Source organism: Microcaecilia unicolor, chromosome 1 (genome assembly GCF_901765095.1).
Source record: "Microcaecilia unicolor chromosome 1, aMicUni1.1, whole genome shotgun sequence".
NCBI lineage: Eukaryota > Metazoa > Chordata > Amphibia > Gymnophiona > Siphonopidae > Microcaecilia > Microcaecilia unicolor.
This window is the reverse complement of record NC_044031.1, coordinates 303537536-303559694: the sequence shown is the minus strand read 5'-3', so window position 1 is coordinate 303559694 and position 22159 is coordinate 303537536. Positions and strand designations below refer to the sequence as shown.

General features: G+C 45.5%; 1 protein-coding gene across 2 annotated transcripts in view; it reads left to right on the top strand.

Moving 5' to 3' along the window:
- The window catches only part of SREBF2 (sterol regulatory element binding transcription factor 2), a 169734-nt gene that overhangs the window by 91741 nt on the left and 55834 nt on the right, over positions 1-22159 (top strand). The window contains exons 9-12 of one of the 2 annotated variants that reach the window (XM_030207728.1): positions 4201-4382; positions 10830-11091; positions 11399-11568; positions 17549-17720. In XM_030207728.1, the coding sequence (XP_030063588.1) occupies positions 4201-4382; positions 10830-11091; positions 11399-11568; positions 17549-17720 (786 nt within the window). Of the gene's footprint in view, positions 1-4197; positions 4383-10829; positions 11092-11398; positions 11569-17548; positions 17721-22159 lie in introns of both variants that reach the window. The other variant, XM_030207720.1, reaches the window with a different exon arrangement.

Sequence of the window (22159 nt, the reverse complement as noted above, 5' to 3'; positions counted from 1 at the left end):
CAAACTGTGGGTAAACACTTCTAATGAGTTTGAATTGTGTATTAGAAGGCTAGCATTTACTAAACTATATGTGTTCCAAAGCATTGTGAATAATGTTATAGAAAAATACTGAGATCAGTTTCATTATTGAGTTCAGCAGGTATTTTGATGTCAAACTCAAATCAGCAAAAAAGTGAATGTGAAACGAATTTTTGAAAAGTTCTACAAACAACTCTATTTTTTAAAGATATATATTTTTTATCTATAAAAAAATACAAAACTAGGAGGAAAAGACCTCATCAAACTGCAGCTTTTAACTTGAAAAATCAATGCTCATTACAGCTCTCAGTTGAAAAAGTAATCGGTAAAAAAAAACTCCCATAAATCAGTGTTCAATACTCTTCTAATATATATTAATGTCCCAAATCTTCTCAATTTATAGTTAGAATTGAGAAGATTTGGGACATTAATATATATTAGAAGAGTATTGAACACTGATTTATGGGAGTTTTTTTTTACCGATTACTTTTTCAACTGAGAGCTGTAATGAGCATTGATTTTTCAAGTTAAAAGCTGCAGTTTGATGAGGTCTTTTCCTCCTAGTTTTGTATTTTTTTATAGATAAAAAATATATATCTTTAAAAAATAGAGTTGTTTGTAGAACTTTTCAAAAATTTGTTTCACATTCACTTTTTTGCTGATTTGAGTTTGACATCAAAATACCTGCTGAACTCAATAATGAAACTGATCTCAGTATTTTTCTATAACATTAATTTAAAATGTCAGTCAAAGTTGAACACTTATCTTCATGTAGATTCAAAGAGCCATTGTATGGCCCTGTTGTTGTTGTCCAGTCAGGAAAAGTTTTCACGCGGCATCGTTTTTTTAACCGATTACTTTTTCAGCTGAGAGCTGTAATGAACATTGATTTTTCAACTTAACAGCTGCAGTTTGATGAGGTCTTTTCCTCCTATTTTTGTATTTTCTATAGATGAAAAATATATATCTTGCAAAATAGAGTTGTTTGTAGAACTTTTCAAAAATTTGTTTCACATTCATTTTTTTGCTGTGTGGTTGTTTACCTATTATGGTCAAGTGAATGAGATCCTTTCTTTAAAACTCAAAAATTAAACACAGTTTTTCTTGAAGCAATTTTATCAACATTTCCTCTTTTCCAAGATAATTGTATAACTTTATAAACAAGAAATCTTAAATCAGAGAAAATATGATTGTAGACCACACAATGCTCTACCAGAGGAGCAGTATCTTTCCTTTGGATATTATTTTTGTGTTCTGACATCCTTGTCTTAATTTTCCTAATGGTTTTGCCAATATAGAGAAGGTTGTATGGACAAATGACAATATAAATAATTTTTTCTGTGTTACAATCTAAGGGCCCTGTTTACTAAGCCGCGCTAGAGGCACATTAGTGTTTTTAGCATGCACTAAGCATTAGATCACGCTAACTGTGTGTAGATGCCCATATGGGTGTCTATACGGTTTTGGAGTGCTAATTTTAAGCATGTGCTAAAAAATCTAGGGCACCTTAGTAAACAGGGCCCTAAATGCCCACTTCATCCATTGTATGCATATCTCTCTCATGTACATTCATTAATCTCACCGTATTTGAGTAACTTTATTTCCACAACATACAGAAATTTTTTATTGTAGACACCTTTTATTACATACACATTTTTAAATACACTATTTTAAAATATCAGTCCTTCCTCACTATCTCATTCGCATCATTCATGCCATTCACACCAACCATATTCGCACAAGGACTAATAACAATATTATATTATTTTCACTGTATGCATAATCCAAGTTTAAATTTATTCTTGTATTGTAAATATAATTCCCTCAAATCTCTGAGCAATTCAGCCAGATTAACATTCAGTTGCAACATCCATCTTGACTTAATGTCATTTATACTGTCCTGTACTCTGTTTGTTTACAAGTCTGGAATATTCAAAAATCAGTACTCCTAATCTTGTGTGCACTCTCTAACTTGAGCTTGTTATGTCATTAATATAATTCTCTTCAAAACAGTTTTTCCAGAGTAACACTCAGTTGCAACCAAATCTTGGCTTAATACGATTTTATACTGTCCATCACACTGCTTATTGACGGATCTCTACTCATCTGGAACGTTTGACGTCAACCATCCCAGCTCTTGTTCATATATCCTTCATAAACCAGGTCTTTAGTCCCACTTTCTCCTTTAAGTTTCAAACCACCAATGCGCTGCAGTTTTTACCGCCAGCGAAGCTGAAATGTCCAGTCATCCTCCTTGCTCTTGCTGTTTCTTGAACAGAATTATCCTCATATGTATAATTTATATATAATATAATGAGGGAATTATATTTACAATATAAGAAGTTTAAAATTGGATTGTGCATACAGTGAAAAGAATATAATATGGTTATTAGTCCTCATGCGAATATGGTTGATGTGAATGGCATGAATAATGTGTATGAGATAGTGAGGAAGGATTGATATTTTAACATATTTAAAAATGTGTATGTAACAGTTGGTGTACCCCAAGGATCTGTCCTAGGACCTCTCCTCTTCTCCATCTATACCCCTTGGTGCTCTGATCTCATCCCATGGCTTTCAATACCACCTTTAAGCTGATGATACCCAGATCTACCTCTCCACACTGGATATCTCAGCTGAAATCCAGACCAAAGTATCGGCCTGCCTGTCTGACATCGCTGCCTGGATGTCTCGCCGCCACCTGAAACTAAACATGACCAAAACCGAGCTTCTCATCTTTCCCCCTAAACCTGCCTCTCCTCTCCTCCCATTCTCTATTTCGGTAGATAACACTCTCATCCTCCCTGTCCCGTCTGCGCGCAACCTTGGAGTCATCTTCGACTCCTCTCTCTCCTTCTCTGCTCATATTCAGCAGATTGCCAAAACCTGTCGTTTCTGTCTTTATAATATCAACAAAATTTGCCCTTTCCTTTCTGAGGACGCTACCAAAACCCTTACCCACACCCTTATCACCTCTCGCCTAGACTACTGCAACTTGCTTCTCGCTGGTCTCCCGCTCAGCCATCTCTCTCCCCTTCAATCTGTCCAAAACTCTGCTATGCATCTTATATTCCGCCAGAGTCGCTATACTCACGTTAGCCCTCTCCTCAAGTCGCTTCACTGGCTCCCTATCCGCTTCCGCATACAGTTCAAACTTCTCCTATTGACCTACAAGTGCATCCATTCCGCAGCTCCTCAGTACCTTTCCGCTCTCATCTCTCCCTACACTCCTCCCCGTGAACTCCATTCGCTGGGTAAATATCTTCTGTCATCCCCCTTCTCCTCCACTGCTAACTCCAGGCTCCGTTCCTTCTATCTCGCTGCTCCCTATGCCTGGAATAGACTCCCTGAGCCGGTACATCAGGCTCAGTCTCTGGCTGTCTTCAAATCTAGGCTTAAAGCCCACCTCTTTGCTACTTCTTTCGACTCCTAATCATGACTCTCTTACTCAGTACCCTCACTTATCACCCCCATCACTGCAATTTCCCCACCCCTAGCTGTCTGTTCGTCTGTCCAATTTAGATTGTAAGCTCTGTTGAGCAGGGACTGTCTCTTCGTGCTCATTTGTACAGCGCTGCGTAAATCTAGTAGCGCTATAGAAATGTTTAGTAGTAGTAGTATAATAAAAGTTTCTCTATGTATATTCATTAGGGATATCCTGAAAATCTGGTCTGCTTGAGGACTGAATTTGACCAAACTTGATCTAAATAATGTTTCAGGAGATGATGACCAGTGCAAGGATGTATGAACTCACTGGCAGAGTTGATACAGAGCATGTTCTGCAACTAAAGTTACCTCTTATTTCATTACCATAAATGTTGGGAATAGGTAATTCTAATGGAGCCATAATTTCTTTTAGATTTCTACCTCTTGGTACTCTGTCTTTTTCCTTTGAAACAAGTATGCCCCTCAAGTATATGCCAATGTTTATTCATGAGCTTTTGTATATCTCTGGATAAGCCAGATCTTGTATGTACTTTGTTATTCAAATTAATAATTCATTTGTCTCTGCAGCTTTTTCCTTTTTGTAACCCTTCATTGATGCATGAATGAATCTTTGGGGACATTAAAAAAAAAAAAAAAAACATTTATGGGATTGATTGTTGGGTTCTGACTGCATTATGAATATCTGCCTGACTGTTGGATGTTTGTTTTATCTGTGGCTCCTCCTCATTCCAGTAGGTGTTGAGGACTGGCTCAGTTGGATGCTGCCCACACTCTTCCTTTGTCTTATGAATGGCATGATCATGCTGAGTGTCTTTGTGAAGTTGCTGATCCATGGTGAGCCCATTATACGACTGCACTCGCGCTCCTCTGTGAAGTTCTGGCAACATCGCAAACAGGCAGACATGGACCTTGATCGGGTAAAGTGCTTCTCTTCTTTGGACTTGGAACTTCATGAGTACCTCTTAGTATAGATTGCACATGTTGCTTGCTTCTTTAGTATCCCTCTAGACCAGGGGTTCTCAGCCCAGTCCTTGGGACACACCCAACCAGTCTGGTTTTCAAGCTATCCACAATGAATATGCAAGAGAGAAATTTGTGTGTACTGCCTCCATTGCATACAGCTCTATCTCCTGCATATTCATTGTAGGCAATTTGAAAACCTGTCTGGCTGGGTGTGTCCTGAGGACTGGGTTGAGAACCTTAGACCAGTCCAAACCAGTGGCGTTCCTAGGGTGGCTGACACCCGGGGTGGATTGCCGATGCGCCCTTCCCCCCCCCCCCCCCCCCCCCCGGGTGCAGCGCAACCCCCCCCCCCCCCCGGCGAAAGGATACCCTCCCGGGTGCATTTTTACTTGCGGGGGGGGGGGGGGGGGTGCCGCGCGCCTGTCCATGCTCTCTTTGCCCCGGAACAGGAAGTAACCTGTTCCGGGGCAGAGGGAGCATGGAACAAGCGGAGCAGACAGGCGCGCGGCACCCCCCCCCCCCCCCCCCCTTGGTACACCACTGGTCCAAACACTTAGGTTTATACACTCCTACCAATAGATGGAGAAATATTGATTTGAATTTGACCTATAAAGAGTCCTGTGCATCTCATATCCATCCAGTATCCAGCAGATGGTAGACATGGGTAAATGCATGCAGCCCAGGTCTGGTGGAAGTAGGTGTTAGCTATGGCTCTTGTGGAGTGTGTTGGCTCCTTTAAAAAAAAAAAAAAAGTTTGAGTTAGAGCCAGGGTCAGTGCAACCCCACGGTGTGCGCCTTGGCTTCTCCTCCCTGACTTTGAAGAGAAACCATGAATGCCAGGCTGGGAGATTGGATGTGACCAGACAAAAAAATAAATAAATAAAGGTGAAAGAGCAGAGAAACAACTCGTTTCTACAGCTCTTATTCCCTTGGTGACCCAGTCCACAAGGGTCAGAGGGGGAGCAGAGCTGAAGGGACTGTAGCTGGTCCTTCAGGGTGCTGGCAATTTGCTATGGCGGACAGGGCAGAGAAGCCACAGCTGCCAGGATATTGAAACTGCCGGCGACTTCTTTACATTTTTTGAGCCCCTGTCAGGCAGCAGTGATGCAGTACCAGATTTAAGCTTGGCAGAGGAAGACAGTTCTAGCACAAGGACTCGCAAAGGAGGACAGAGTCAGGAGAATTTTATGCAGAGGGTCTGGGAGCTCCCAAAAGGCTGTTACTGGAATATTTGAAGGATTAGGCTGGAGAAGAGTCTGGTGAGTTCTGGGAGGATTGTGATTTACAGGACCAGGATGGGAGGGACCCGAGATGACCTTAAGAGATGCCTGGATAGAGGAGGTGCCCCGAGGAAAGGACCCTAGAGCTGTTGCAGCATTTGCATAGAGGAGCTATAGGAGTTAATTTCTCTAGTGGATTTGGTTCTAAGCTTGTGAGAGGAGAGCGCAAGGAAGATTCCCAGGTCAAAGCCTCATGGTTGGATGATAATTGGAAAGCCGCCTCATTTTTTCCTGTGCATAGAGCTCTCGGGGATATGATTTCCACAGAGTGGGAGGCCCCTGATGGGGGCTTCAGGATTAGCAGAGCAATAGTGCAGTGATATCTGTTGCTACCAGAGGAGGAGTCATTGTCTCTCAGGTTGTCCAAGATCGAAGCACTGGTGGCAGTGGTGGTGACCAAGAAGACCACTGTCCCTGTGCAAGCTGGTGCTTCACTCAAGGACTCCCAGTATCAGCATATGTAAGCCCTTTATAAGCAAGCCTCTGTTGTATTGGCCCTGGCGCTCCAGGTGACGGTGTTCAGAGGCTATGAAATGAGTGCATGTTTTTATTGGGCCAAACAAGTGCTTGATAACCCAGGAGGTTGGAAAAATATAGATGGGGACAGCTTTTGCTGCAGACAGTCTGTATGATCTTATTTGGGCCTCTGCAAAGGAGATGTCTTTGGTAGTAGCAGCATGAAGATCCTTTTAGTTGAGAGGTTGATCAGTAGATGTGACCCCCAAGGCAAAGATTAGCCATTTTCCCTCTCAGGTAAGTGGCTGGAAAGGACCTTGATCAGCTGGTAAAGAGTCTGGGAGACATAAAGCTTTCCAGATTACTAGAAGACAAGCCCAGAGAGTTTGGACGTGGTTTTTCAGCCCACAGATGTTCAGGGAAGCCTGTTGGTATTGCTCTTGGAGAACAAGTGGCTGTTAGGCAGATATTTTCGGGGAGGTTGTAGAGAGGTGGAGACTCTGGTATGGCTCCCTCAGGTGTGCCTTGAGGAGGATAGTGAATCTTTGGCGGTCCACCTTCCAGTTCCCATTGGAAGCAGATTAAGGAGTTTTTATGGAGAGATGGTAGTGCTATAGAAGTGATTTATAGTAGTAGTAGTAGATGGGCCAAGATTACAGAGGACAAGTGGGTCTTGGAGGTTATGCTCAGGAGTTCACCCACCATTGCCAGATGCCTTTTTGGAAGTCACTCTGTCATTCTCACATAAAGGTGGAGGCGATAAGAGTCACGCTGCAAAGGCTGTGACGGCTCTGGGTGGTGGTACCCATGCTGGACAGTGAGCGAGGCACAAGAAGGAATTCCATTTACTTTATAGCTCCCAAGAAGGAAGGCACATTCTGACTCATTCTGGGCCTCGAGGGTTGGCAGGGCCCTCAAGGTGCCCAGATTCCATATGGAGACAATGCGGTCAGCGATGGTGGCAATCAGAAAGTGGGAATTTCTCATAGCATAAGACTTGACGTAGGTGTATTTACAGATTCCTATTCAGGATGCTCATCAGTGATTACTTTGATTTACAGTTTTGGGTCAACATTTTTCAGTTTTGTGCCCTGCACTTTGGACTCATGATTGCTCCAAGAACCATTTCCAAGGTGATGGTAGTTGTGGCAGCAGCATTACGCAAGGAAGGGATCCTAGTGCACCCCTGTCTGTATGATTAGCTGATTTGAGTGAAGTCATCATGAGGGTGTGCAAGTGACAGGGCATGTGATATCATTCTGGAGGAGCTGAGTTAGGTGATCAACTGGGCAAGAGCAAGTTGGTCCTGTGACAGGTGCTGGAATTCTTGGGAGTTCACTTTGATGCCATGCAAGGGAAGATTTTCCTGACCGAAAAGTGTTTCAAGAAGCTGAGGAGACAAGTGCATAAGCTGCTATGAAACAGGAACCCTCCCACCTTAGGACAATTGGATGCGAATCTTCTGTTTTACGGAGGGGCAAGGTGGAACTTGACATGGTGTTGTTGAAGGTAGTCGGTCTGGAGGACTTGTGGTTACCATTTATTTATTTTATTTATTTATTTGGATTTTGCTTACACCTTTTTCAGTAGTAGCTCAAGGTGAGTTACATTCAGGTACACTGGATATTTCTCTGTCTCAGGAGGGCTCACAATCTAAGTTTGTACCTGAGGCAGTGGAGGGTTAAGTGACTTGCCCAAGATCACAAGGAGCAGCAGTGGGATTTGAACCAGCCACCTCTGGACTTCAAGACCGGTGCTCTAACCAGTAGGCCACTACTCCACTCTATACCATGGATGCCAGCTTCAAGAGAAGCCCATTTTCTGGGGTAAGTGGAACAAGGTCTATGGATAGCAGAAAAGAGCTGGACCATAAACAGGTTGGGGACCAAGGCAGTTCACCTAGCTCTGTTGACCTTCAAGACAGAGCAGTGCAAGTTCTATCTTACAGTGCTATAGCAGTGTCCTATTTGAATGGGCAGAAAGGTATGAGGAGCCTGCAGGTGGCAGAAGAAATGGCGAGCCTGATGGAATGGGTGGAGCAGAAACTTTTGGACTTGTCTGCACAGCACATATAGTGGACAACATACAAGTGGACTTTCTCAGCAGACATTGGTTGAGACTGGAGTTGGAAGCCTTTGCAGAGAGAGTATGTCGTTGAGCCGCCCCCCCCCCCCCCCCCCCCCATGGATCTGATGGCATCTGTGTCCAGTGCCGAGGTTCCACAATTTTTCAGCTGTAGAAAGGACAGAAGAGCGGTAGGCATAAATTCCCTAGTCCAAATGTGGCCCAGCAATGGTCTGCTCTATGTATTTTCTCCATAGCTTTTTTTGGAAAGAATGATTCAGTCCATAGAACGTCACCAGGGCATTGTGGTGTTGGTGGCACCAGATTGACAGAGAGGACCATGATACGGAAACATGATGCACCTGCTGGAGGGATCTCCACTTCATCTTCTGGTATCATCAGATCTGTTTCGATAGGAAGCGGTGGCAATGGCATATTTGGCTCGGTTTTGGCTTATAGCTTGGCCCTTGAGAGGGCAAGGTTGCAGTGGAGAGGCTACTGTGGTTGGGTAAGCTCTATCTTGCTGCATTCTTGGAATAGATCTACATTGCTGACGTGTTATTTTGGTGGATCTTTGAGACCTAGTGTGAGAACCACCAGAAGGTTCCATCGACATTCTCTGTAGTGGACATTTTGGATTTTTTGCAAGATGGCTGGGTAGGAAGTTGGCTTTGGTCTCCATAAAGGTCCATATTGCGGCCATAGTGAGTTTTCATGGCCTGGTTTGTGGTAGGCCCTTGGTGTCCCACCTGGATGTGCTCTTGTATTTGAAGGCAGTTAAGTTGTTGAAGCTCCGAGATGCCCAGTTGGTCCCCCATGGGATTTAAACTTGGTTTTGTCAATACTGATGCAGTCACCATTTGAGCCTCAAAGGGAGGCCACATTGAAAAATGTGACATGGAAGGTGTCCTTTTTGGTACCTATTTGTTTGGCAAGAAGAATTTTGGAATTGCAGATGTTGTTGTGTCAAGAGTCCTTCATAGTCTTTTGCTGGGAAAAAGTGGTGGTGTGCCTGGTTCCTTCTTTCCTCCCCAAAGTTTTGTTCCTTCCATGTGAACCAATGTATTTTCTCTGTAGTGTTGGGAGAGATGGGAGGGAACAAGGAGCAGTGGAAGTTGCATTACCTGGATGTCAAGAGGGCATTGAAGATCTGTCTGAAGAGAACTGAAGACTTCTTTGTCATTAATACTGTTTGTACCTTTTGGAGGGACACAGGAAAGGGGAAGCAAAATCGAAAGCTACATAACACATTGGATTAAGGAAGCGATTGCCTCATCCTATATGTTCGAGGGTTGGCTGGTTTTGAAGGCACATTCCACTAGGGGTCAGGTGGTGTCTTGGGCATAATATGGCCTTACTCCCCTACAGAAAATTTGTAAGGTGGCAATGTGGACATCCTTGCATTCTTTTGTCAGGCATTATAGGCTGGATGTCCAAGTGAGATGAGATGCAGACTTTTGGAGCTCATGTGCTCGCTGGGGGTTTGACAATCTCCCACCTAGAGGACCAAATTTCATTGCTCAAGTTTGTCAAAACTGTAACCGAAACAGGCTGTGCAGCCTCCCCACCCCTGAATAAAAGCAGCCTCCCTCTTGGACCCCCACCAACCACCCATAAACCCCCTTCCTCCCTTAGGGCCTACCTTACTAGCATTGGTGGTTCAGTGGTGCAGTCAGAGCAGGAGCGATCCCTGCTTGCTCTTGCCCCTTCCAGCACCGTTGTCAAAATGGTTGCTAGAACTTTATTCGGCAGTCTGAGACTGCCGCCATAAGTCGCAGCAACCATTTTGAGATTAGAGGTGCATGGATAGACAATTACTCCTGGGCAGATGAGGATTTTCCTCTTGGGTAGCCACTTCAGTATTTTTCTAACCATCTATTAGATATCACTGTTAGAACCAAGCTTATTGCTTACTCTTCTGGATCAGTGTTTCTTAAAATTGGAGTCAAACTCTGGTAATCAGTTTTGCAGTATGTCATCTAGTTGGCTGCAGGGTTGATTTTGTGTTTGATTTCTGATGGGATGGTAGGGTACCAGCTCCAAATTCTTCCCCAGTAGGTATGGCTTATGTGTCCAGCAGATGCTATAGTTGTAATCCTGTACATATAACAAAGGTGCCTAATATATTACCGAAGGCAGGTCACTAGAATGTCAACTAATATTTCTTCAGCCTTGCAAGATTTTGTGGATCAAGGCATACTTGGATGCCTTGATCTGGATGCAGCTTTTCTAGTCAGAACGTGGGGTGTGAGGCAAAATAGTAGGGTTTTAACAGCAGCCCCCTATACTTTGAAAAATGATGGTTGCAAATCTAATAATTGTGTCTGACCCCACTACAATACAGAATAGCAGATAGACTGTAAAACAAGGTAATTGTTTTACTGTTCAGGTCAGACGCCCTAATCCTTTCAAGCTTTCTTCAAATTGTGCATCACTGAAGCCATCTATGTCTTTTTAACGTCTTTTGATACCCATCTTCCCTGTCCATTCTATTATTTATTTCTACTTAGATTTATTATTCACATAATGATAGTCTCGTAGTAAGCAAAATTCAAGTTATTCCGCTTTTTATGAGCTTGCTATATTTCTTTTTCTCTCTAGGGTGATTTTGCTGCTGCTTCTTTGAATCTGCAGACCTGCCTCTCCGTTCTTAGACGCCCTTTACCTGCATCCCGTTTCGATTTGGTCTGCAGCCTGTCCTGGAATGTGATCCGTTACAGCCTGCAGAAGCTGAGACTGGTACGCTGGCTGCTGAGATTCACCCTGGGCCATCGGTGGAAGGCTGAACTGCAGGATGAGGCTAGGACCAGTGCTCGGGATGCTGCTCTTGTGTATCATAAGCTTCATCAACTGTATCTTACAGGTAATTCTTAGCTGCTTGCTACTTCCCTATATGTAGCTTTAAGGACTCATATACTGAAGTCAGACATTTGGCCAGTGTGATATTAGGCTCTAGTGCAAAGTTTTCTAAAAACAAAATTTGAATGTATGTACCTTTTGGGTCTGCTTGTTGTACTTTTTAGGCATCCATACTATTACAATAAGTGGTGTGTTTAATATGTTTGTGTTTGTTATACTGCCGCATAAGTGATCCACTGTACCCAGAAGGTGAATGTTAATCATATTAGTGATGATGGATCTTAATCACTCTTCTTTTCTGATCTGCACAGGAAAGTTTCCAGACAGCTCAGCATTTTTCTGCTTGAATATGGCCCTTTGTGCAGTGAACTTGGCAGAATGTGCCGGTGAAAAGGTCTCTCCAAGCATGCTGGCAGAAATCCACCTAACTGCAGCTGTCTGTGTGAAAAGCTGGTGTAGGGGAAAACTGGGTTTCCTGGCGGTAAGTAAGATGGACACCTATTCCCCCAGACATGAGTTATACAGAATGGACAGATACAAGAAGGGATCTGATGGAAGAATAGTAACCACAGTGCTATCTTAACTGTTATGCTTTAAGGCACCTTGAGTAATAAAGTCCTGTATAAACATGGGACCTTCTAGTGGGTCCTATTCATATCCACTGATATTAGTTTATCATTAATTGTTTTTGCATAGTCAGTTATTGCTTAGAATTTGAAGCTCTGGATGTTGTCACGGAACTATTCACATTAGACAGCAACTGACCTTTCCTTGGCATTCCTCCAAGCCAGTCCAGTTGTGTGGATTTATACACTTCAAAGTGATCCTATAAGTTATCATGTGCAGCCACAGTTAGCCAGTAGTTCAGTCTCCATCTGCTGGTAGGTGTGTATTCTCCAGTGCAGCCCAGGTTCTGTTTCAGTCAAGTAGGGTCAGTGATAGGTCTTTGGATGCCTCAAGGGCTCATTTGGAGCTAATTTTATTAAAAATTATTAAATCTTTCAGGGAACTTTTGGCATTATTTTTGGATGGAAGGCAGGGATCTGCTTTGGATCAATTAATTGCAGTAGGGGGTACTACACTCTTGTGACAGTCTTCCTCCCCTCCATCCCATCCCATGCAGTAGTCATCCCCTTCAGGGTGCTTGGTTTCAACAGAATAAGGAGTTGTGTGTTCCTCAGCTCCATCTCTCTATTTTATGGAGGGGGAACCTTGAGTGCCCTATAGAGGTACAAGCAAAAGCAGTCTATAAAGAAAAACACATTAAGGTGAGAATAAGAATAGCTCTGGTCTAGGCAGCTTCCACCAGAAGGGTCTAAGTCTTTGCTGCTCCCTTTAGATAAGTGGTGGTAACGGTGGTGGTGGCGGCAAGTGCCATAGTATTGCTGAGATGTTCTCCCATATAAGTTCCAGGCTTGGTTATGGAGGGTCTAAATCTTTGCTGCTGCCTTGGGGTAGATGGTGGTGGTCATGGGGGGGGGGGTGAGTGCCATAGTATTGCTGAGATGTGCTTCCACATAAGTTCCTGGCTTGGTTATGGATGCACAAGGAGAAAGGCCGCAACACTGCTATTCTTGTGGAAGTGAAATGCACAGAGGACTTGCTCTGATGGCTGATCCCATACTGGTGGCTGAGGGGGGGGGGGGGGCACGGGGGGTGTAGAAAATCAAAGTCATGATTGTGGGCCTAGCCTCAGATGTTGGAGGACCTGATATTTGGTGGGTTCCGCTGCCCTCCTGGATGTCACCTGCATGGTTTTAGATACCTCATGTATGTATGTATGTATGTTTGTTTGTTTTAAGGTATTATTTACTTTTATTGAAATTTCAAAGTGCATATACCAACTATGAACAAAGTACAATCAAACATCAGAAGGATCCAAACATAGCAAAGAAATCTCCCCATTCTCCTTCTCCTTTCCCCTCTCAGTTCCATAGTATTTCCAGCAAAAAAAAATTGTCAACAAAATACAGCACCAAACAGAACCGTAAAATATAGTATAATTGTAATTAGGTGTGTCGATGTGCACTTTAGTCTGCAGAAAGTGTTCTCCAGCACTTATACGGAGCCCATATTCTGTGAAACTCTTTTATCTTTCATGTTTTTGTCAACTGTGCCATACTATATACACAATATACCTTTTGCATCGCCAAAGTCCAGTCAGGGGGTTCTCTTTGTTCCCACCAATGAGCCAAGCTAGTCTTACTGCCGAGGCAACACAGTGTATATGCTGCGCTCTATCTTTGATGGCCCCAGGGCATATGGGATATTGAGGAGCCAAATGTTAATATCTGGCAGTTGTACCATTTGCAACACTTCACCTACCCAGCCAAAAACCTTCAACCAATACCCTTCAGGGTGCCAGCATATCCACCAGGTATGTTTAAATGTACCTACTACTCCACAGCGCCTCCAACATAGCCCATCCCCTAATTTAAAAGTGGTAAATAATTGTTCCGGAGTATAATACCATCTGTAGAGTATTTTATTGCTATTTTCCAGTATATAACTAACTAGAGTACCCTAAAAAAGGCCTTCATAAACCCAGGACCAATCCAGCAATTCTCTATCCCCAGCTATATCATCTTTCCATTTAACTTGAAACCCAGGAGTATTCTGTAAAGCCCTATAAATTCTAGTTATGATTCCCCCCCCCCCCCCCCCCCCCCCTGAAGTGAGTATATAAAAATGGCATTCACCACTGGGTGTGCCTTCCGGATCAGTGAAAGGCATATTTTTAAGATGGCTGCACACCTGATAATGTTGAAACCTGTCTGTCAACCCCTCAAAAGTACAAAGGGTCCCAGAATGGAACAGTTGTCCCAAAACTCGCAACCGCTTTGAAAGGCTACATCCTCTCAATCTGGGACAAATTCAGCATTATATCATATAGGAGTATAATAAGAAATACCATTGTAATCAAGAAAGCCATTTTCTAACCCCCACTCAGATCCTGAGAGTTAATGATGTAAAGGGGCTAAGAGTATTTTGATCAATCCTTGCCTGTCCTATTACCCAAGGGAGTGGCCATAAAGGGACCTGCCAGAAAAAATGCTATTCAATATTCACCCAGTTCTTGGTTTGTGGTACACTTTAATCAAACCCAGCCCATAGCTGTGCTACCTCAGTACATTTTAAAGTTTGGGACCCCATTTCCCCTTTGTTCTCTAGGCAAAAATAGTTTCCTCTGTTGAACCCGTGTAGGCCCTTTGTTCCAAATATAACAAATACTTTTCTGTGCAAGGTGCGAAATAATTTGGGACGTATTCAAACTGGTAGCACAGCAAAAAGATAAAGAAAGTGAGGCAGTGTCATCATTTTGACTACATTAACTTGGTCTATCTAGGATATACCTTTGCAGTTCCCATCCTCCAAGGTCTGGTTCCCCCTATGTTTGTAACCTTTACAGCCATGGCCAGCAGAATTGAACAGTAAAAAGGCTGGGGAAGCCTCAATTTGGTCAGGTGTGTGTGTCTCTTCCCCCCCCCCCCCCCCCCCCCCCCCCCGGAATTTATGCTTCTTGGCATACAAAGCCTTCTGCACAAAGGCTTGTTCTCAGTCTTTTCAGTTTTGTGAGGCTCTTGGGGAAGGTCTTTCAGCTCCTAAGACACAAGCTCATTTGGGAATTAGATATAGAGGAGGGGTCCATGGATTTACAGGAACTGTCGATGGAAGGTTTGCATCCACAGGAGGAGGACCTGTTGAGAGATAGTTGGGGGAATGAATCCCCCCCCCCCCCCCAAAAAAAAAAAAAAAGAAGATTCCTCTGTGGTGCAGATTTTTCACAGAGAGGAACTCCCATATTTAATTCTACAAGTTATGATAGTTCTTAGAATTTCAGAGGATCATCAGCCTGCAGGAATCCGAACGGCAGACTGAGCATATTAGGAAGACCCCTCAAAACTTTCCTATGCACAGAGCTATTAAGGACATGATTTCGACTGAGTGTCAGTCTCCCTTTGCACCATGCAGGGCAAGTACATTAAAGGATTTCACACTGAAGATGATTTTTCTGTGGTTAAGGAGAATGTAGTTCTGTGACCTGTTCCCTCCACATTCATTAGTACATTTCACTTCCATTGTTGGGGAAAGTGTAGTGGGATGAGGAGCAGAGAGGTTTACATCTCCTGGATGTTTAGGAGAGCGCTATGTGAATACGTTAGGAGGATGGAGGAGTTTTGTTGTAATGTGCTGGATTAAGGAGGCTATTTCTTTGGTGTATATTCTTAAGGGAAGGTCAATTCCGCAGATTCTCAAGGCTCATTTTACCAGGGTCAGGTGACCTTTAGGGTGGAGCGTAGTCTTTGTTCCTTCTCAGGATATCTGCAGGGTGGCTACTTGGTTGTCCTTGTACTCCTTTATAAAGCACTATTGTTTGGATGTACAGATGTAGCTTATGGGGCTCAGGTGTTGTCCACAGGATTAATGGGTCCCCCCGCCCCCCCCCACACACACACACACACTTAAGGGGCACTGCTTTGGTACTTCCCATGCATCTTAACAGGTCTGGAGGGACATTAAGGAAGGAGAAATTGGACTTTCCCTGCTAATTTTCTTTCCTTTAGTCCTTCCAGACCAGAACCCACCCACCCAATTATCAGTACATTAAGTTGCCATGTAATAAAGATCAGGGGCAGGGATTTGGATCTAAAAACTCAGAATTATAATTTGGATACAGAGTTTCTCTTGGTCTGTTGCTGATTTGTTCCCTAGTTAAGCTGGGGATTGTGTGTAGGTTTTATTTTGGGAGTCTTATCAACTGGCTTTGATACAGAAATACTGGCCGGCTGTGGGCTGTACAGGATACTTAAAGTATCACTTTGAAGCCAGTAGTTCTCCAACTGCTGGTAGGAGTGCATAAACCCATGGGTCTTAAAGGAAGGACTAAAGGAGAGAAAATTAGTAGGTAAGATATAATTTGTTTATTCATCACTTGATTTACCGCCCAATTAGAAGACTTTGAGTGGTTTACGATTAAAACAATAAAGGTATCAGGGAAGTACAGTGATTAGTAGGAGAGAGGACAAAATTTCTCCTTTCTCCATCTTCCTGCTAGATAATTCAGGATGCCTGGGTTTATTGTCACCATGCAGCAGATAGAGAGAGAGAACACCGCTCTCCACTGACATTATCCACACTGTATCCGAGTAGTGCAGCTCTGGAGAAGTCAGTATTCTCTGTCTAGAGGTGTAGCTACGGGTGGACCCAGGCCCACCCAGTTTTGCCTCAGGGCCCACCCAGAAGCACTACCACATAAGATTCACCACATCCCTTCAGCCGAACCCAGTCCCTCCCACAGTTCCAGCACCTCATTGTCTTCCTCATCCTCTCCCACCCCCGCTGCAACGCTTGCACTTTGCTATCAGCGCTGCTTGGTAGCAATTCACAGACGCGGCATCCTTCTCTAGTGCCTTCCCTCTGTTTAAGCAGGGAAGACCCCTGAGCAGGACGCTGTGCTTGTGAGTTGCTGCCAGGCTGTGCTGATAGCGTTAAATGCAAGCGCTGCGGTGAGATGGGAGAGGTTGATGAAAATAGTGGGATGCTGGCCCTGCAAGGGGAGGGGGCTGAAGGGAGAGGTGCTGGACTTGCCTGAGGGAGAAAGGAAGATGCAGAGGTGCTGGACTTGTGGGGCGGGGTAAGGAAGACTTGGAGGTGCTGGACTTGTGGGGCGGGGTAAGGAAGACATGGAGGTGCTGGCCCTGGGAGGGGAGAGGACAGAAGGGAAGGGTTGCACCCATGACACGTCTTCAAATGAGATCAGCCCAATGGACCCTAGCCTCCAAGTTGTACCAGGCTATGGGAGACGTGGAAGATTTCATCCGAGTGTCTCCAGACCTTGTTCACTCTCTACTGTGGTGGACTGTTTGATCCAGTTTGACCCTGGGACTTTCATTCCAAATTTCTTGGCCACAAAAAGTGCTGACAATGGATGCATCTCTCCTTGGTTGGGGAGCTCATGTAGATGGGCTTCATACACGGGGAGCATGGAGGAAACAGGTCTTCAGATCAATCTTCTGGAGCTTCGAGTGATCTGGAATGCTCTAAAGGCTTTCAGAGATCGGCTGTCCAACCAAATTGTGCTCATTCAAATAGTCACCCAGATTGCAATGTATTATACCAACAAGCAGGCTGGCACCAGATTAAACCCTCTATGTCAGGCTGTCCGGATATGGCGCTGGGCTCGCCAACATGGCATGTTCCTTCGAGCCGTTTATCTGGTGGGCAAAAATAGCAACCTGGCTGACAGACTGAGCAGGGTTATGCAACTGCATGAGTGATCTCTCAATATTTATTTATTTGCTGCATTTGTATCCCACATTTTCCCACCTATTTGCAGGCTCAATGTGGGCATTACCCGCAAGATCTTCCAAGAGTGCAGGTACATGCTTACTGGTGCTGTTAAAGATGAGTTAGAGCTTTGTCTGTTGCCTGCTCAAAGGGTCATTTTTTTTCTCTTGCAGAGCTATTTCCTGAATAGAGCACAAAGCTTGTGCCCCGGTTCAGAGGGCAGTGCTGTTCCAGATTCTTTGGGCTGGCTCACCCACCCACTTGGACGTCGTTTCTTTCTGGATTGCAACTGGTCGATAAAGGGTGCAGCGAAAGAGAGCTTGTACAGTGCCCCCAGGAACCCAGGTGAGAGTTAACCCAGTTTCCTGTGCTGCAGTACCTTTCTGCCTTCCAACATCCAAGGGGTTAGCTTTGTAGGCCAGGAATACATTCATCCTGCATAGAAATACATTGTGCTTCAGAATGGAGATTCAGCTGCTCGTGGTTTATTTTTTCTCCGAGGACAAGCAGGCTGTTTGTTTTTAAATGTGGGTTGACGTCCGCATCGGCCCAGGAAACAGAGCACATTTTTGAAGCAAAAATAAAAAGTTTTGTCCAGAATCTTCTGGTGCGTGAATCATGTGCACTGCGCATGCACGGACGACTTCCTGCCCGTCGTGCGAGCGTGCCCCTTAGTTCTTTTTTGTCCGCGACGAGGTGACAGGATTTTTCTGCTCTCCTCGTTTTTGGCCTAGGAATAGTCTGACGACTATTTTCTTTCTATTTCTTTTATTATGTTTGTCATTTTCTTAAAAAAAAAAAAAACCAAAACATATTTACTCCCATAGTCTCTTTTAGTATTTTTACCTATTTTTAAGTTTCCTTTCTTTTCGATGTGGCTGACCTTTAGGCCGCACAGTCGAGTTTCTCCCTTTTTGTGCCCTTTATTTTTTTTTTTGGCATGATCGCATCGTTTGATTTTGCCGAAGCCGTTTTTCCTTCCATGTCATCGAAGACACCCAGTGGCTTCAAACGTTCTACTTGGTGCAACTGTACCATCTCAGGTACTGATACTCAAGCTTGGTGTATCCAGTGCCTAGGGCTCGAACATAGCCCAGCCACTTGTAGTCTATGTCTTTGTATGAAGAAACGGACCCAAGCGTCTCGAGAAGCCCAACTGGAAAAGCTTTTTGGGGCTTAGTCCGGTCCTTCAACATTGACGTCGGGAGGAGAGGTAATAGCTGCTGAGAGACCAACTCACGCTGGGAGCAGCGAGCCATTGAGGGGGTCTCCACCTGCCTCGAGGCCTCCTGTTATGCAGGCCCCCCCAGGACCAACCTTCGTCGGACCCGGCCCCGAGGAGATGTGAGGATTCCAAGTCCTTCTCATCGGTACCGAGGAGTCTCGATGACTGGCGTCGAGCGAAGGCGAAGAAGCACCGTCATCGTTCTCCTTCGACACAAGGTGCTGGGAGCTCCGGGGCATCGAGAGAGTCTGCACCCGAGAAGTGTCTGCGCCGAGAGGATCACTCCCCCTCGATGCAGGAGGTGCCAATGCATAGGTCTCCTAGCAGCCCGGTACCTGCTCCCGAGCCTCCACAAATTCTGACACCGCCTGTTCCACCGACCCTGCAGCCTTCTCCGATGGTGGCTCTCAACGAGCGCATCTGGGCCTTGTTTCCAGAACTTCTGGAGGGACTGCTACGTCAGCTTCAGTGTCAGGGGTGCTTGCGCCTTCTGTACCATCTGCTGCAGCGGTGTCTGGCCCTTCTCCTGTGGTGAGGTCCCTGACTACGATGCCTTCCACCCAGGTTGATTCCCCTTCGACGTCGGTGGAGGAAGCGTCGCCGCAGTCCGAGCGGGCATCGGCCTCTCAACATTGCCATTGAGGACATAGTTCCTCGGCGTCAAGGCAGGTCCAGTGTCAGAGTACCTGAAGATAGGTCTTATCTGATACTGAGCAGGAGCGTTTGTGGGAGTGAGAGGAAGATCCCAGGTACTTTTCTTCTGAGGAGTCCTATGGGATTCCCTCTGAACATTCCCCTCCACCAGAGAGGAGACTATCTCCACCGGAGAGTCTTTCCTTTTCCTCTTTTGTCCGGGAAATGGCTATGGCTATTCCCTTCCCTTTGGAGGTTGAGGATGAGCCCAGGACTGAGATGCTCGAAGTCCTGGATTATTCTTCTTCACCTAAAGAGGCTGGGACAGTCTATCTGCATAAGGTACTGAAGGAAGTCCTTATGCGAAACTGGTAGGCCCCTCTGTCTGGCTCTGTGTTCCCCAAGAAAGCTGAATCCCAGTATCAGATCCATGGTGAACCTGGATTGATGAGGTCTCAGTTACCCCATAATTCTATGGTGGTGGATTCCGCCCTCAAGAGAGCCAGGGGTACTAGAAACTATACTTTGGCGCCCCCAGGCAGAGAAGCTAGGACTCTTGATTCTTTAGGGAGGAAGACCTATCAGGCCGCTATGCTCGCTGCCAAGATTCAATCATACCAGCTCTTCACAAGTTTTCACTTGCGGAAATCGATAAGGCAACTGTTTAGCTTGGTTGATGCACTCCCTCCGGAGCAAGCCGAGCCTTTTCGCCAGGTGGTCAGGCAGCAGAAGGCGTGTCGAAAATTCCTGGCTAGGGGTACGTTCGACACTTTTGATGTAGCATCCAGGATCGCTGCTCAAGGTATAGTGATGCGTAGACTCTCATGGCTGTGTGTCGCTGACCTGGATCATTCAGTCCAGCAGCGAATGGCAGATGTTCCTTGCCGGGGGTGACAACCTTTTTGTCGAGGATCTTGTTTATCAGATCAAGAAGCATAATGATGCTATGGATTCTCTCTCCCACCGGGCGTCTTTTGCTACTGCCTCCTCATCTAGGAGGTATTTTGGGGGGAAGAGTGCTCCCTATTCCTATCCTAGGCATAGGTACACTCCTGCTTCTCGACAGCCTTCCCAGACTCAGCCCCAGTTCGCTCGTTCTCGTCAACAGCGTGCATCTAAGGCCCGTGCTGCTCCCCAGCAAAAGCAGGGGACGGGCTTTTGACTGGCTCCAGTTAAGCATAGCCTCTATAAAAGTGTCCGTACCAGACGACTTGCCGGTTGAGGGTAGGTTGATATTTTTTCACTAAAGGTGGTCTCTCATAACCTCCGATCGGTGGGTCCTTCAAATAGTCTGGTCAGGATACACCCTCAATCTGGAATCCAAACCTCCAAATTGCCCACCGGGAGCTCATTCTTACAGTTCCCAGCACAAACAGGCACTTGCAGAGGAACTCTCCGCCCTTCTGAAGGCCCAAGCGGTGGAATCCGTTCCACCAGGGGAAGAAGGGCTGGGATTCTATTCCAGGTACTTCCTTGTGCAGAAAAAGATGGGGGTGGGGGGGGTGGGGGGGATGCGTCCCATCCTAGACTTGAGGGCCCTGAACAAATTTCTTGTCCGAGAAAAGTTCAGGATAGTTTCCCTCAGCACCCTTCTTCCCATGATTCAAGAAAATGATTGGCTATGCTCTCTGGACTTAAAGGATGCTTACACACACATTTCGATACTCCCAGCTCACAGGAAGTATCTTTAGATTGTAAGCTCCTTCGAGCAGGGACTGTCCTCTGTGTTAAATTGTACAGCGCTGCGTAATCCTGGTAGCGCTTTATAAATGTTAAGTAGTAGATTTTGGCTGGGAACATAGCACTTTCAGTACTGTGCACTGCCCTTTGGTCTGGTGTCTGTGCCCAGAGTGTTCACAAAGTGCCTACTGGTAGTCGCAGCGTCGCCACACAGACTGGGAGTGCATGTGTTCCCTTATCTCGACAATTGGCTGGTGAAGAGCACCTCGAAGGCAGGCGCTCTACAGTCCATGCGAATGACTATTCAGGTGCTAGAACTACTGGGGTTAGTGATCAATTATTCCATGTCCCATCTCACCCCAGTTCAAAAGTTGGAATTCATTGGAGCTCTGTTGAACACAAAGACAGCTCGAGCTTATCTTCCCGAGGCAAGGGCAGACAACCTCCTGTCCCTGGTGTCCATAGTTCGAACGTCTCAACAGATCACGGCTCGGCAGATGTTGAGACTTCTGGGGCAGATGGCCTCCACAGTTCATGTGACTCCCATGGCACGCCTACACATGAGATCAGCTCAGTGGACAGTAGCTTCCCAGTGGTATCAAGCTGCGGGGAGTCTAGAGGATGTAATCCAACTGTCCACTGACTTACGGAATTCTCTGTAGTAGTGGACGATTCGATCCAATTTGACCTTAGGACGTCCATTCCAAATTCCTCAGCCACAAAAAGTGGTGACGACGGATGCATTCCTCCTGGGGTGGGAAGCTCATGTAGATGGGCTTCACACTCAAGGTGCCTGGTCCTTTAAGGAAAAAGGTCTTCAGATCAATCTCCTGGAATTGCGAGCGATCTAGAACGCTCTAAAGGCTTTCAGAGACCGGCTGTCCAACCAAATCATATTGATTCAGACAGACAATCAGGGGTGCCATGTATTACACCAACAAGCAGGGGGGCACCGGATCTCGCCCTCTGTGTCAGGAAGCCGTCCAGATGTGGCTTTGGGCGTGCCGTCATGGCATGTTTCTGCAAGCCACTTATCTGGCAGGCGTAAACAACAGTCTGGCCGATAGGCTGAGCAGGATAATGCAACCTCACGAGTGGTCACTGAACATGGGCATAACCCGCAAGATCTTCCAAGCGTGGGGCACCCTGTCGGTGGATCTTTTTGCCACTCAGATCAATCACAAGCTCCCTCAGTTCTGTTCCACGCTTCAGGCCCACGACAGACTAGCATCAGATGCCTTTCTCC